This window comes from Palaemon carinicauda, chromosome 14, assembly GCF_036898095.1.
Source record: "Palaemon carinicauda isolate YSFRI2023 chromosome 14, ASM3689809v2, whole genome shotgun sequence".
Lineage (NCBI taxonomy): Eukaryota > Metazoa > Arthropoda > Malacostraca > Decapoda > Palaemonidae > Palaemon > Palaemon carinicauda.
Window position 1 is genome coordinate 24,013,086 of NC_090738.1, and position 17,149 is coordinate 24,030,234.

General features: G+C 47.2%; 1 protein-coding gene across 2 annotated transcripts in view; it reads left to right on the top strand.

Moving 5' to 3' along the window:
* Positions 1-17,149, top strand: part of LOC137653485 (uncharacterized) — a 191,270-nt gene that overhangs the window by 11,007 nt on the left and 163,114 nt on the right. For both annotated transcript variants that reach the window (XM_068386930.1, XM_068386929.1), the window contains exon 2: positions 10,498-11,052. In XM_068386930.1, the coding sequence (XP_068243031.1) occupies positions 10,515-11,052 (538 nt within the window). In that variant the 5' untranslated portion in view covers positions 10,498-10,514. The remainder of the gene's footprint in view (positions 1-10,497; positions 11,053-17,149) is intronic.

Below are 17,149 nucleotides of genomic sequence, written 5' to 3' on the forward strand. Positions count from 1 at the left end.
CTGGCACTTCAACAATTCCAACAGATCCTGGCGGTCCACTCTGTGGTGGTCGTGAGCGACAACTCCACGGTAGTGGCTTATATCCATAAGCAGGGGGGTACCTTTTCGCAACAGCTATCCCATCTTGCAGTAGAGATACTAAGATGGACCGAAGCTCACTCGATTCCACTATCGGCTCGCTTCATTCCGGGCAAGAGGAATATGCTCGCCGACAGTCTGAGCAGAGTATTGCAGATAGTGAGTACCGAGTGGTCTTTGGATGCTCTAGTAGCCAACAAAGTCCTGACTTTGTGGGGTTCCCCGACGATGGACCTGTTCGCGACAGACTTGAACTTCAAGCTTCCGCTGTACTGTTCCCCAGTCCCGATCCCCAAGGCACTCTGGTAAGGTGCCTTACAACAACGGTGGGATAACATCGACGTTTACGTCTTCCCACCGTTCTGTCTGATGAGAAGGGTGCTCAACAAGACCAGACTATCGGTCAGCCTGGCAATGACCTTAATAGCTCCGCTATGGCATCATGCAGAGTGGTTCCCGGACCTTCTGCAGCTCCTGACGGTGTTCCCGAGAGAACTTCCACGACACGAGCTACTCAAACAACCACACTGCAACATCTTCCACAAAGCCGTAGCATCGCATCAGCTTCATGCCTGGAGACTATCAAGCATCTCCTCACAGAGAGAGGCTTTTCGCAACAAGTTGCGGAAAGGATGTTTCGACACCTGCGAAAGTCATCTGCAGGGTCTACCTGGCGAAGTGGAGAGTCTTCTGTGGTTGGTGTCGTGGAAGGGGTATCTCTCCTCTCGATGCCACTATTCCAGCAATAGCGGAATTTCTTGTGTATTTGCCGGAAGAAATACACCTTTCGGTCTCGGCGGTGAAAGGCTAACGCTCAGCCTTAAGCCTGGCCTTCAGGCTGAAGGGAATGGACATTTCTTCCTCGCTGGAACTTTCACTACTCATACGAAGCTACGAGCTCACCTGCCCTCAGTCGGAAGTGAGACCTCTTCCATGGAACGTGGTTCGTATCCTCAGGTCTCTTAAGAAACCTCCGTTCGAACCATTACGCCAGGTCTTCTGATCGTCACCTGACTTGGAAGACGATGTTCCTGCTCGCTCTGGCCTCAGCCAAGCGAATCAGTGAACTTCATGGTCTCTTGCACGACGTCGCCCATTCAAGGGGATGGGGGGAGGTAACATCTGGGTTCGTCCCTGAGTTTGTTACTAAGACTCAAAATCCTGGAGTTCCGGACCAATGGTTCTACTCCTTCAGGATTTTGAGTCTCCGTTCTGTAACAGATGACCCAGACCATCCCCTACTGTGCCCAGTACGGAGTCTGAGGCTCTATCTTAACAGAACAGCTGCAGTTCGTCATCGAGTGCAAGACCTGTTTGTGAGCACACGAAGGACGAAGAGGAGGGTCACGAAGTACACCATCTCAGCTTGGATTCGCAGGGTCATCCACCTCTCCCTGAATCCAGACCCTCCTCCGTCACGTCCCCCTAGAGAACACGATGTCAGAGGCATCGCTACGTCCCTGACATTCAAGAGAAACTTCTCAGTGACACAGGTTGGGGTGTGGAAGCGTCAACGACCTTCACAGCCCGCTACCTGCTGGACGTGACCCACAGGAGGCTCGATACGTTCTCTATCGGCCCTGTGGTGGCTACACAACAACTGGTCTAACATCAGGCTCCTTAATGGACAAGTTGCAGAAGGTTGAGGGCATTGTTACCCGGTTTTAGTCTGCATGAAGGTGAAAGTATCCCTGGCCCTTACTCTTTTCTTCATCCTCCCCTCTCTTGGGGAAAATAGCATCCAGGGTTCTCTGCACAGCTGACCTCAAACCACTGCAGGTAAACCATGCTTCCTTGTGTTCCTAGTATTAGATATTACTGTCGTGTCCCCCCATACCCTGACGAGGTGGTATTGGGAACATCCTAGCCTAGAGCTCCATCTAAGGACTTCAGGTCGACTTCCTAGTAAGGGTCACACTTCATTCCTTCATACACAAGCTTATGTAGGCTGCACGTTCCTTGCGGAGCAAGGAACTTGGGAGGTGCAGGGACTCCTTATCTCGAGTGCTACATACTCGGATTTTGAGTCCCCGAGCAAAGCCAAAGCCAGTAAGGCTGGGACTTACCACCCTACCTAAGGGTTAAGTCACCCAATGTAAAGAGCGTGGTTTGTATTTCGGTTACGGAACAAATGACAAATTCGGAGATAATTTGTATTTTTCAATATTTAACTTAGCCGGTGATTATATAGCTGCAACTCTGTTGCCCGACAGACAACTCTACGGTAAAAACTCGTCAGCGATCGCTACACAGGTTGCGGGTGTGCCCAACAGCGCCATCTGTCGTCCAGATACCCAGTACTCAATGTAAACAAAGACTCAATTTTCTCTCTGTCGAGCTATCGACAAGACGTACTTACTCGCTGTTGCTAAACTGGAGTTTTTTCACAACTAATTGGTGAAGTACTTTATTCTAGTTTTGAGCTTTCGCTATTCAGGTGTTTTATCTTCATCTTAAATCTTGAACTCGTTTTGGATAGATTTAATTATGGTGACAGAGAGTATGGACTTTCTTTCACTTTTAAATGGCCGACCCTTCCCTTAGACGGAAGTGTGTTTAGGCTTTTAGTAATTATCTTATCACGTTATAGATTTTCCTCTATATATTTTATATCTCTCCGCCTTTATTAGGCCTCTTCAATTAACTTTCCATTTATTATAAACATATAAAAATAATTTTAATGTTTTGTTTATATAGACCTTTCCTGAGAGTAGGCGGTCCTAACTTGGAAACCGAAGTTAATCAACGTTGAGCCCCTTATATCGTAATTAGCTTTTAAAGAGCTAAGGATTTAAAACTTTTTAAATGTAATATATTATGAAAGAATTTCTTTGATAGTCTTCGTACTGTTTTCAAAGATGAACTAACGTTTAGTTTATTTATGCTACGCAGTTGTTGACGTTCAGGACGTTCAACATGCGCTCTATCGTTACGATAGAGAGAGTGTATCACGGTTTCACTTTGCAGTAAGAGTAAATCGATTCTGACGTTTTGTTCATTCTTTCTTAGCTTAAATGTTTTAAATTCTATTTTAAAGGAACTTTTTATTTGAAAAACCTTTCAGTTTTTTCCTTTAGTCAAATAACATGTTTTTTTGACGAAATATAATTGGGCTCTTCTCTTAGGTGCGAAATCAAGAGAGAGAGAGATAGAGACGGAGGGAGAGAGAGGAGAGAAAATGTTCCGTTCAAGCGGGTAACATTGTTCTCGAGTTACTCTCGTCCCTAGTCGCTGTACGGGGAGGAAGGATAAAACGTTTTTAGTTTTTTATTCTCGTCCCCAGGCTATGTGCGGTGAGAGATTGAAAACGTAGTTATATGAACTAGTGTTTAGTCTCTTTCCCAGCCACTGATTTTTTTATCTTAAAATATGTTTTCTGTTTTTTGCTGGTATTAATGAGCTTGCATTATACGACTGATTTCGCAATTACTACCTTTTAATGAAGGGTAGAATTGCGTGTTTCAGGTAGAAATCAGTAAAAGTTTCGATTTCGGTGAAATAAGTGCAAAACAGAAAATCGAAGTGATAAAGTGATATGCGCAAAGTGTTACAGTGTTGCGTCCGAGGGTTCGTCTGTTCGTGCCTGTCGTTCACCTAGTCCGGGACCTCTTGCATGCTCCCAAGCCCAGGGGAGAAGTAATGTCAAACGACTTACGGGTTCGAGAGGCCTTGATCAACGAACAGACGTTTTCCCTCTATGGTATCGGGTGTATCTTACCAAGATCTCCCCTACCATAAGACGAGAGAGACGTTGTTTCTCCTCGTCATCCGAAGGCTTTTCGCATAAGAAACCTGTCACAAGGTTTCGAAGCCCTTAAGCGAAAGTCAGTCCTTTCAGGACAGGTCCAGCGTCCTGGTTACAACCATTAGGACAGCTCTGACCCTATGCAGTCATCGGATAACTGCTCGCCGCCTAACAAAAGCGTAACACAGACTCCGAGAGTCTTTTTTTTGTTGGCAAAGTGTTGCGGTCACAGACGTTACCCTCGTCTCTTACCACAACCATTTCCGTTGATCCTTAATGGGTTGTATGGCAAGACATGCAGTATATGCTTGCCTCCCTTATGGAAGACTATTCTGCCGATTAGTCCGTTGAGTCTAGCCGTTTATCTCATCGATATCCTGGCTTTCAGCCAACCTAACGTTCCTTTGTGCTTACTGTTGACGTTGGCGTAGCTTAGTCACGTCAGTCAGGTTGTTTAGAACCACACTCGATGCGGTCTCGTGTGGTTTTTCAGCCGCATTTGGACGTTAGGCCACTTGCTGATGCTCCTGTTGACGTTCAAGACGTTCACTAACAATCGGAGTTGACTTGTTTTGACGCTGTGCGTCAACCTCCGCATTCTAGAGTTGTTTTGACTGCTCAGTCTAGGCAGTCAAAGCAGTCTCGAGTGGACGCTGTGCGTCCTCACGCACCTGTTGTGGTTGACAGTTCAGTTGTTGACAGTTCACAGACTGTCAAGCAGTTACATGACGTTGCGTTCTGGTCCGCTACTAATGCACCAGTGAGTGTGGACTCTGCTTGTAAAGCATTGCCACCACGGTAGGTCTCTCCCTTGCTTGAGACTCAGCTTTTATCGGACAAGGTTCCTGTAGATGAGGAAGTTGCTGTTCCCCCTCCTACTGATATTCCCTTGAGGACTCTGTCAGATGGAGAGGAGCCTAAAGCTGCTTAGCCTCCTATGGACTTTAATTAAATCATGATGGTTTTTTTAAGGATCTTTGTCCGGATCTTTTTGTAACTGCTGCTCCTCGTTCGCCTAAATGTCAGAGCTTACACTAGGCCTAGCTACTTCGAAGCCGTTGTTTTTAAGCTAGTGCTCTCTCGCTCTCCTAGAGAGCTTTACGTTGGCTAGGCGACTGGTTTTTCACCAGGAGGAGTTTGGGGGATACAGTCTTTGCTTTCCCTTCTTTTAAACTGGTTTATAGAGCGAGAGTCTGATATGACACGAGAGAAGTTCTCGGCTTGGGAGTTCATGCCTCTGCCCAGATAGACTTCTCAATTCTCGTAGACTCTCCCTGGCGCCTGGCCAGGAGACGCTCCAAGTTGTTTACAGGTCAACTTCACAGCTGTTTTCGAGCCCTTGAAGTTTTTCTGTACAATTATGTCATGCATAACAAGGCTTTCAGGGATGGTAAGCGGTACCGCCTCAGTCGCTAACCCCGTCTGTTGCCACACCTGCTCCCGTAGACCCTAAATGGGCTTTGCTGCAAGACATGCAGTCCAAGCTTGCGTCCTTGATAGAGGACTTTAATGCGGAGAAGGTTGCTACCGAACCTTCTGGCCAACAACCTTCCAACCGGTCGGTTGTGCGCCCTGTTGACGCTGAGGTATCCTACTCACGTCTGCCAGTTGAGGTGGTTCCTCCACCGATGCGACCCAGTGTGGGTTGCCAGCCGCACGTTGACGTTAAGCGACGCTCGGAGGTGGTTGTTGACGTTCAGGACGTTCAACAACCAGCAGAGGTGACTTGTTTTGACGCAGTGCGTCAACCTCAGCAACCCAGTAGGGTGTTGACTGCACAACCCAGACAGTCTCGGGTTGACGCTGTGCTTCCTCGCGCACCCATGGTTGTTGACAGTTCACAGACTGTGCAGCAGTTCCATGATGTTGCGTCCGGCTCCGTCACGCATCCACCAGTGCGACCGGACTCAGCGAGCCAGACGTTGCCCACTCCGTTGCCGTTTCCTCATCAGTTTTCGGATGAGGAACCCTCTGATGAGGACGTTGCTGAACAACAAGACGATCAGCCCCCAGAATAGATCAAGCCCTGCTATCCATCCAGAAGATGCTGAAGAAGGAACGCTGCTCAGTCAGGCTGTGGATGAGTCTGGTAGGGACGCTGTCATCCGTGGAACAATTTGTGTCACTAGGAAGACTACACCTCCGTCCTCTTCAATACCATCTAGCTTTTCACTGGAAAAAGGACAAGACGCTAGAAGCGGTCTCGATCCTGGTTTCCGAAAAGATAAAGTCTTGTCTGACTTGGTGGAAGGACAATATCAACCTAAGAGAGGGTCTTCCCCTGGCTGTTCAGACTCCCAACCACGTTCTCTTCTCGGACGTGGGCTGGGGCGCGACACTAGACGGTCTGGAATGCTCAGGACTGTGGAACTCGAGTCAGAGGAGCATGCATATCAACTGCAAGGAGCTGTTGGCAGTACATCTGGCCTTGAAAAGCTTCAAGTCTCTCCTTCGAGGCAAAGTGGTGGAAGTTAACTCGGACATCACCACGGCCTTGGCGTACATCTCCAAACAAGGAGGTACCCACTCACTGACGTTGTACGAGATCGCAAGGGACCTGCTCATCTGGTCAAAAGGTCAAGACATCTCCCTAGTAACGAGGTTCATCCAAGGCGACTTGAACGTCATAGCAGATTGTCTCAGTTGGAAAGGGCAAGTAATTCCAACCGAATGGACCCTCCACAAGGATGTGTGCAAGAGACTTTGGGCCACTTGGGGTAAAACCATCCATAGATCTCTTTGCAACCTCGCTGACCAAGAGGCTTCCAATCTATTGCTCTCCAGTCCCGGACCCAGCAGCAATACATATAGATGCTTTCCTCCTAGATTGGTCACATCTGGATCTCTACGCATTCCCACCGTTCAAGATTGTCAACAAGGTACTGCAGAAGTTCGCCTCTCACGAAGGGACAAGGTTGACGTTAGTTGCTTCCCTCTGGCCCGCGAGAGAATGGTTCACCGAGATACTTCGATGGTTAGTAGACGTTCCCAGTAGTCTTCCTCTAAGGGTAGACCTTCTACGTCAGCCACACCTAAAGAAGGTACTCCAAAGCCTCCACGCTCTTCGTCTGACTGCCTTCAGACTATCGAAAGACTCTCGAGAGCTAGAGGCTTTTCGAAGGAAGCAGCCAGTGCGATTGCTAGAGCAAGGAGAGCTTCTTCCATTAGAGTCTACCAATCGAAGTGGGAAGTCTTCCGAGACTGGTGCAAGTCAGTTTCTGTATCCTCGACCAGTACCTCTGTAGCTCAAATAGCTGTTTTTCTCTTATACCTGAGAAAAGGACGATCCCTTTCAGCTCCCACTATCAAGGGCTACAGAAGCATGTTGGCATCGGTCTTCCGGCATAGAGGCTTAGATCTTTCCAAACATAAAGATCTGCAAGACCTCCTTAAGTCTTTTGAGACCACCAAGGAGCGTCGTTTGGCTACCCCTGGATGGAATTTAGACGTGGTACTAAGATTCTTCATGTCAGACAGGTTGGAGCCGTTACAATCAGCCTCCCTGAAAGATCTCACTCTTAAGACTCTTTTCCTGGTATGCTTAGCCTCGGCTAAAAGAGTCAGTGAGATTCATGCCTTCAGCAAGAACATAGGATTTTCGTCAGAAAAAGCCACTTGTTCGCTACAACTTGGTTTTCTAGCCAAAAATGAGCTGCCTTCTCGGCCTTGGCCTAAATCTTTCGATATCCCCAGCTTATCGGAGATCGTAGGCAATGAACTAGAAAGAGTCTTATGCCCTGTTAGAGCTCTTAAGTTCTATTTAAAGCGTACTAAACCTTTACAAGGCCAATCTGAAGCTTTATGGTGTTCAGTTAAGAAACCATCCTTGCCTTTGTCAAAGAATGCTTGGTCAGACTTTATCAGATTGTTAATACGAGAAGCTCATTCACATCTGAGTGAGGAAGACCGAACTTTGCTTAAGGTGAAGACGCACGAAGTTAGAGCTGTAACAACTTCCGTGGCCTTTAAGCAAAATATATCTCTGCAAAGTATAATGGACGCAACCTATTGGAGAAACAAGTCAGTGTTCGCGTCATTTTACTTGAAAGATGTCCAGTCTCTTTACAAGAACTGCTACACACTGGGACCATTCGTAGCAGCGAGTGCAGTAGTGGGTGAGGGCTCAACCACTACAATTCCCTAATTCCATACCCTTTTAATCTTTCTCTTGAAATGTTTTTATTGTTGTTTTTTGGGTTGTCCGGAAGGCTAAGAAGCCTTTCGCATCCTGGTTGATTTGGCGGGTGGTCAAAGTCATTTCTTGAGAGCGCCTAGATTAGGGGTTTTGATGAGGTCCTGTTGTATGGGTTGCAACCCTTGATACTTCAGATCCTAGGGGTCGATCAGCATCCTAAGAGGATCGCGAGGCTCCGTAAGGAAGACGTACTTAAAAGGCAGAGTAATTGTTCAAGTCGACTTCCTTACCAGGTACCTATTTATTTTGTTTTTGTTATTTTGATAACTTCTAAAATGAAATAAAAACTCTTAGCTCATAAAAGTGTAAACATATATTGCTGGTCTCTTCCCACCCCCCTGGGTGTGAATCAGCTATATAATCACGGCTAAGTTAAATATTGAAAAATGTTATTTTGATAATAAAATAAATTTTTGAATATACTTACCCGGTGATTATAAATTAAAGGACCCTCCCTTCCTCCCCAATAGAGACGCAGTGGGACGAGGAGAAAATTGAGTCTTTGTTTACATTGAGTACTGGGTATCTGGACGACAGATGGCGCTGTTGGGCACACCCGCAACCTGTGTAGCGATCGCTGGCGAGTTTTTACCGTAGAGTTGTCTGTCGGGCAACAGAGTTGCAGCTATATAATCACCGGGTAAGTATATTCAAAAATTTATTTTATTATCAAAATAACATTTTTCCTGACCATACAAACCTTAGCTATTTACACATACTTGCCCGCCAGCCCTGCCCCCCGTGAAGTGAATCAGTTCACCGTAGTGTGAGGGAGCTATCCCTCCCCTAGCCCCTCACTAACTAGCGAGGGGGTAGTTAACCCTTGTTAAAAATCTAATGGCTCGTCATTACAGCTACGCCGAAAGTAATACCCAATGTAAATAGCTAAGGTTTGTATGGTTAGGAAAAATACAAATTATCTCCGAATTTGTCATGTTTGTTTATTAATGCTTAAGTAAGATTCCATCTATATCGGCTGTCTCTTACCCTCCACCAAAGGTGTTAATTATCTATATACATAACTACCAGGTTAGTTAAGGTGTTAATCAGCTATATACATAACTACCAGGTATGTTTTGTCTTTAAAAATTTTATTTTCATTATAAAATAAATTTTTGAACATACTTGGTAATTATGTATAATTAAATATCCCCCTCTCCTCCCCTCTAGAGACTAGAGGCATGGAAAATATGGATATCCATGGGATGGTTTCTAGATACCTCGCTAGGGGCGCACAGTGGTACACCTGGCTATCCAATCGGCGATTGGTAAAAGTTTTTTTTAATTTTTGTCGTGACGTCAGGGACATAAGCTACTGTATATACATAACTACCAGGTAAGTATGTTCAAAAATTTATTTTATAATGAAAATACATGATTGCTCAGGCCGCTAAAGCTTGCAATTCCAGCCTAGCGAGGTGTTAGGGCCACGCCTAAAAACTGCATAGCACGAGGAAATGGCCCGGGGCAATGACCAGACAGTTGGTAAGGACTTCCACCCATCTAAGGGTTAGTTTTCCCTAATAAAGAGCTAAAGCGTTTGTATTTAGTGATGGAACAAATGACAAATTTTAAAAAGAATTTTTATTTTTCCCAACGATACAAATCTGTAGCTCTTTATACAAATTGTCCTGCCATCACCTACCCCCATGCAAGTCCTGCCAGCAATCAAAAGTGACGAGACAACACGGGTGTGTGTGTGAACAGTGTAGCTGGCACTAAACTACAGTCTCGATAGTGAAACCAACTGGTCGGACAACTGTCGTCTTTGGAGAAGGTTGTTCCTCACTGGCTTCTCCATCAGCAATCCCTTCTGTGATGTCTGAAGAGACACTGGTCAGTATCAAGCAATCCCCTCACCATCTGGTTTCAGTGGAGCAACAGGTACGGTACGGTCTGGCTTGGTGGCAAGAAGACGAGAACCTCAAGAGGTTTCCTCTGGAGTATACTCCAAAGATGGTGCTGTTTACAAAAGTTTCAAAAGGAGGAGGTGCACTCCCAACAAGCCCTAAGTGAAGGTCAAAGTGACTTCTCCGCCACTCACCAGTACAGTAACTACCGACACCTCGTTATGAATTTTAACAACCAAGTTCCAACTACACTGAAATCTTACTCCTATTAAAGGACTCGGGTTTGTTTAGTTAGGAGAAATACAAATTACCTTAGAAATTTATTCTGATCCTTAACCTGGACTCATGTCTAACACCATTAATTTGCAGTTTTTGCATTACAGTACTCTATGGTATTTTGATTTATCATAAAGTACAGTGCATGTAAGATGCCATTATTGGTATTTGAACCAGTTAATGTATTGCACTAGTTTTTATTTTGGGATTACTAACCACTCTATCTTGAAACTTTAGTGCTATGATGGAACCTGGGAAATATGATTCTTAAGCTGCATGGAAGTTAATATAATGTTAGTCTTATGTCTGCTACATTTTTTATGAAATTGTAAAAATTTTTTTTTTTTTTTCAGGACACCAAGAAGGAACCATGAGGAGATCTGGTCGTCCTAAATGCCCACCAGTTGAGTTCTGGAACTTTGAAAGACCTGATTACTCAGTGTCTCATGATATTTCATATAATATATCCGTATTAGGAAACCGTTCAAGAAAACAAGGAGACTCTACTCTTCAGGCAAAGACAAAAGAATTTAGTATTGTTCTAAAGGATGTTGATAAGCCAAAGGCCTCTCAGAAAGGAAATTATGATGAGGAATTGAAATCAACCAAGGGAAGAAGAAGCTCAAAGCAAGTTGAAACTGTAACAAATATAGGTAATACAAGTAAGCGTTCTTTTACAAGGGATCAGAGGAAATCAATACTAACGGAAGGAAAGGAGACAAGTCGAGGGAATGAGCCCTTGCTCCCAAAGAATAAGAAAACAGAGAAAAATGAAGTCTTAAAAAATGATTTAAAGAATCAGCCTACCAAGGGAAATATTGGAAATAAAGAAAGAAAAAACAGAGATCCCAGAGTTGAAAAGGGACAAAATATGACTGAGGCCTCACAGATCCATCTAGGAGAATCTGGTAAGTCTTATTTCATTAAGTATGAATATTTTTTAGTGAGTTGGATTTTAAGAACATTTATATAATTTTTTATGTGTTTTTGCTTCTACACAAATACAAACACTTATCCTTTAATAGCGGTAGCCATCCAGTTAAAGCTGGATATGGCCATTGCTGCTTGGGACCGGGGAAGCTTCTCCCACCCTACAGTCCACTGAGCTCTCACTTCGTTTTCAGCCGAGAAATGGTAAAGACGTACTTCTGGTGCCCTCATTTTTCTAATTGAATTTTTTTCTTTTTCTTTTAGATACAGTAGACCCCCGGCATACGGCGTCCCCAGCTTACGTTTTTTTCACGTTACGGTGTGGAATACAATTTGTTTTTCGTCCCCTCGTTACGGCATTTTCCCCACCTTACGGCATCGAATTCCGAAACTCAAATTTGGCGGTTTCTACTCGTACGACTGTGCGAGTCAGTAGGTTACCACCACGCTCATACGTCACTGCATATGTCACTAAGAAGCTGGTCTGCTATTGGTCGGCGTCACTAAGATGCCGATATGCTATTGGCCGAAAATCCTCCCACAATGCTTGAGAGAGATGCTGCCTCTTTGTCATACGCACGCTCAGTTCAGAATCTTGTGTGCGTTTCGTAAAGACTTGATCTCATGTGAGTGCTTGCGATATTGTTATTTTTTGTGCATTTTAGTGCTTAATTATAACTTTAATTCGTTAGCCATGGGTCCCAAGATTGCTAGTGATGTTAAAGGCAGAAGTAAGGAGATGATAACTATGGAAACGAAGCTGGAGATCATAAAGAAATATGAAGAAGGCATGCGCATCGTTACCCTCGCTAATACGTACGGCTGTAACCAATCTACGATTGGTACAATTACAGTATTAAGAATAAGGAAGCCATTAGAGCAAGTAAGTTTTCTAAAGGCATGACTGTCCTTGGCAGTGGAAAGACCTCAATCAACGATGAGATGGAGAGACTCCTTCTTCTGTGGATTAAAGAGAAGGAAATCGCTGGTGATACACTCACGCAATTGGTACTTTCGCACAAGGCGAGCGCCATCTTTGCCGATATCGTGGAAGCCCAGAGAGACGGCGGAGGCGAAGGAACGTCGCAGCAAGCCCCCCAAGAGTTTAAGGCTTCTCATGGGTGGTTTGATCAGTTTAGGAAGAGGACTGGTATTCACTCAGTCGTCAGGCATGGAGAGGCGGCCAGTTCTGACAAGAAAGCAGCAGAAGAATTCCTCAAGAAGTTTGAGAACATAATTTCCAGAGAAGGCTACATTCCTCAGCAAGTTTTCAACTGCGATGAAACGGCTTTTTTCAATATTAAACTTACCCGGTGATCATATAGCTGTCAGCTCTGCTGCCCGACAGAAAAACCTAAGGACGAAATACGCCAGCGATCGCTATACAGGTGGGGGTGTACATCAACAGCGCCATCTGTCGAGCAGGTACTCAAGTACTCCATGTCAACACAGAACCAATTTTCTCTCTGTCGTGCCACCGGCAAGACCTACTAAATACGCTGTTGTTTTCTGGATTGATTTTCACGTTATTTGGTGAAGTATTCATTTCTGGTTATTAGCTATCGCTGTGCAGAAGTTATCTTCAATACTTCCTTGCATTCTTTTTTGGATTTTGGATTATTTGTTGACGACTGGGATAGATTTTGAATTCCCCCCTTTGACTAATTCAAGATGTCTGACCCTTCTCAAGTCCCCAAGTACAGGAAGTGTAGCGCTAGGGACTGTTCAAGGCGTCTTCCGAAGGCCTCTATCGATCCGCACACCGTTTGTTCCAATTGTAGGGGTAAAGCCTGTCAATTGGAAGATCGATGTGAGGAATGCGTTGGGCTTTCGGAATTCGGGTTTCAAGAATTCCTGAAATATGCACGTAGGCTAGAGAAGGATAGGATCAGGAGGAGTTCGTCTCGCTCAATTGATTTTTCCTCTCCCCATGCCCCTCAACCTATTCCTTCCCCTGTAGTGGTTGCACCCGACCCCCCTGCTAGCTCTCATCAACCTTCGATGGCAGATATGATGCGTGCCATCCAGGCTCTAGGTGAGAGAGTCGAGTCATTGGCGAATGACCGCAATCAACTCATGGCTGACGTCAGGGAGTTGAAAGGTAAGAGTGCTGTGGGAAGTGAAGTGAGTGTTAGTGCAGTGAAAAGTGTCAGTGTTACGCATGAGGGTGCGTCTGTTCGTGCCTGTCGTCCTCCCAGTCCGGGACCTCTTGCAAGCTCCCAAGCCCAGGGGAGAAGCAATGTCGTACGACCAAAGGGTTCGACAGGCTTTAATCAGCGGACAGACGTTCCCTCCGTGGTTTCGGATGTATCTTGCCTAGATCGTCCCACCCACAAGAAGACGAGTGAGCCCGTTCATTCTTCGTCTGCGGAAGAGGTTTCACGCCAGAAACGATGGACCAAGGTCTCACGGCCTCTTAAACGCAAGGTCCCTTCCGAGCAAGTCCAACGGCCCAGGTGTAGCCACTGGGTCAGTTCGGACTCGCTGCAGTCCTCCGACGACTGCACACCTCCTAAGAGAGGCAAAGTGGTACCGCAACAGGCAGTAACTCCGTCTGTTGCCGCACCAGCTGTTGTAGACCCTAAGTGGTCTTTGCTGCAGTCTATGCAGACTCAGTTAGCTGCGGTTATGCAGGAGTTTCGTGCGGAGAAGGCTGACGCTGCACCCGTTAGCCTACAACCTACCACGGTTGTGCGCCCAGCAGACGCTGAGGCTGCCTGCTCCCACACTCCAACTGTGAGAGCTCCTCCACCCATGCGCAGTCGACCCTGCCAGACGCATGCTGACGTTCACAGACGCACGGAACCCTCCGTTGACGTGCGTGTGCTACCACAACAACAGGAGGGTGGAGTTAAGCTGCTGTGTTTTGACGCGGTGCGTCAGCCTCCGCAACCCACGGTGGTCTCCGCTATCCGTCCACAGTCGGGAGTAGACGCTTTGCGCACCCACTCAGCTATGGTTGTTGCCAGTTCTCAGACTGACCAACAGTGGCATGATGTTGGGTCCAGTGCAGCCACGCATGCACCCGTGCTGCCGGACTCAGCCGTCCAGCTGTTACCTACTCCGTTGCCTCTTCCTCCTCAACATTCAGACGATGCACCCTCTGATGATGACGAAGCTGCACATCTTGACGACCAACCCTCGGACATCGACGAACCCAAGACCGCGCCTCCCTCCTTAGACTTTAGGAAAGTGCTTGCGCTGTTCAAGGATTTATATCCGGATCAGTTTGTGTCTGCAGCACCACGCTCGCCTCCCTCTGAGTTCGCTTTAGGCATGCAGTCAGCAGCACCTGCCTTTACGAAGCTCGTACTCGCTCGCTCGTCCAAGAGAGCTTTAAGGGTACTGGGAGAGTGGTTGCAGTCCAAGAAGCAACTTGGGAAGACATCCTTCATGTTTCCCCCGGTCAAGCTTGCTTCCAGATCTAGCGTCTGGTATGCCACGGGAGAAGTTCTCGGCTTGGGAGTTCCTGCCTCTGCCCAGGGCGACTTCTCAAGTCTGGTAGACTCTCCCCGCAGGCTGGCTATGAGACGCTCCAAGATTTGCTGGACTCCCTCGGATATGGACCATCTTATGAAGGGAGTTTTCCGTGTATTCGAAGTCTTTAACTTCTTGGACTGGTGTTTGGGAGCGTTGAGCAGGAAGACCTCTCCTTCTGATAAGGAAACTTCCATGCTCATTATGTCCTGCATGGACAAAGCCATACGGGATGGTTCTAGTGAGCTTGCGGCTTCTTTCGTGTCCGGGGTCCTCAAGAAGCGGGATCACCTTTGCTCCTTCTTGTCAGCTGGAGTCACCCCATGTCAGAAGTCGGAGCTTATGTTTGCTCCGCTCTCGAAGTGTCTCTTCCCTGAAGAGTTGATCAAGGAGATTGCTGCCTCCTTGATCCAGAAAGACACCCATGACCTGGTTGCGTCATCCGCACGCAAAGCCACCCCTTTGCCCTCCGTGCCTAGACCCAGGATGGACACTCCAGCGTCAAGGTTCATTCCGCCCTTTCGTGGCAGAGCCTCCAGCAGAGGAGGTGCTCGTGCCGGAAGTCAACGTGGGAGCAAGAAGAAGGGTTCCAAGTCCTCTAGAGGCAGAGTCTGACTGCCACCTTCTTCAGACAGCAGTGGGAGCCAGGCTCAAGAACTACTGGCAGGCCTGGGAGAACAGGGGCGCAGACGCACAGTCTGTGAAGTTACTCAGGGAGGGGTACAAGATTCCATTCTTGCGCAAGCCCCCTCTAGCAACAACTCCCATCGACCTCTCTCCCAGGTACAGAGAGGAGGACAAGAGACTAGCTTTACAGCAAGAGGTGTCTCTCTTACTACAAAAGGGAGCGGTAGTCATAGTCCGGGACCATCAATCCCCGGGCTTCTACAACCGCCTCTTCTTAGTGCCGAAGAAGACAGGAGGGTGGAGACCGGTGCTAGACGTCAGTGCTCTGAATGTCTTTGTCACAAAGCAGACGTTCACCATGGAGACGACAAAGTCGGTTCTAGCATCGGTCAGGAAGGAAGACTGGATGGTCTCGTTAGACCTAAAGGACGCTTACTTTCACGTCCCCATCCACCCAGATTCCCAACCTTTTCTAAGGTTCGTTTTCGGGAAGGTTGTATACCAGTTCCAAGCCCTGTGCTTTGGCCTAAGCACGGCACCGCTAGTTTTTACCAAACGGATGAGGAATATTGCCAAATTCCTGCATTTAGCAAACATCAGAGCCTCCCTCTATTTGGACGACTGGCTTTTAAGAGCTGCGTCAAGTCGTCGCTGTCTGGAGAATCTACAGTGGACTCTGGATCTGACCAAGGAATTGGGTCTCCTGGTCAATATAGAAAAGTCCCAACTCGTCCCATCCCAAACTATAGTATACCTAGGAATGGAGATTCAGAGTCAAGCTTTTCGGGCTTTTCCGTCGGCCCCCAGAATCAGTCAAGCCCAAGAATGCATCCAGTCCATGCTGAAGAAGGACCGATGTTCAGTCAGACAGTGGATGAGTCTGATAGGGACGCTTTCATCACTGGACCAGTTCATCGCGTTAGGGAGACTCCACCTCCGCCCCCTTCAATTTCACTTAGCTGCTCACTGGAGAAAGGACAAGACGCTAGAAGCGGTCTCGGTTCCTATTTCCGAGAAGATGAAGTCGTCACTGACTTGGTGGAAGAACAACATTCTCCTCAGGGAGGGTCTGCCACTGGCTGTTCAGACTCCCGACCACCACCTCTTCTCGGACGCATCGGACACGGGCTGGGGTGCGACATTGGACGGTCGGGAATGCTCGGGCACGTGGAATGCGGATCAAAGCGAGTTGCACATCAACTGCAAGGAGCTACTGGCAGTTCATCTGGCCTTGAGAAGCTTCAAGTCCCTCCTTCTAGGCAAGGTGGTGGAGGTGAACTCCGACAACACCACAGCCTTGGCGTACATCTCCAAGCAAGGAGGGACTCATTCGATGACGTTGTTCGAGATCGCAAGGGACCTCCTCACCTGGTCAAGAGATCGAAACATATCCCTAGTAACGAGGTTCATTCAAGGCGACATGAATGTCATGGCAGACCGCCTCAGCCGGAAGGGTCAAATCATCCCAACAGAGTGGACCCTTCACAAGAATGTATGCAACAGACTATGGGCCTTGTGGGGCCAGCCCACCATAGATCTGTTCGCAACCTCGATGACCAAGAGGCTCCCAATTTATTGTACACCGATTCCGGACCCAGCAGCAGTTCACATAGATGCCTTTCTTCTGGATTGGTCCCATCTAGACCTTTATGCGTTCCCCCCGTTCAAGATTGTCAACAGAGTACTGCAGAAGTTCGCCTCTCACGAAGGGACAAGGTTGACGTTGGTTGCTCCCCTCTGGCCCGCGAGAGAATGGTTCACCGAGGTACTGCAATGGCTAGTAGACGTTCCCAGAACACTTCCTCTAAGAGTGGACCTTCTGCGTCAGCCGCATGTAAAGAAGGTACACCCAAGCCTCCACGCTCTTCGTCTGACTGCCTTCAGACTATCGAAAGACTCTCGAGAGCTAGAGGCTTTTCGAAGGAGGCAGCCAGAGCGATTGCTAGAGCTAGGAGGACATCCACTCTCAAA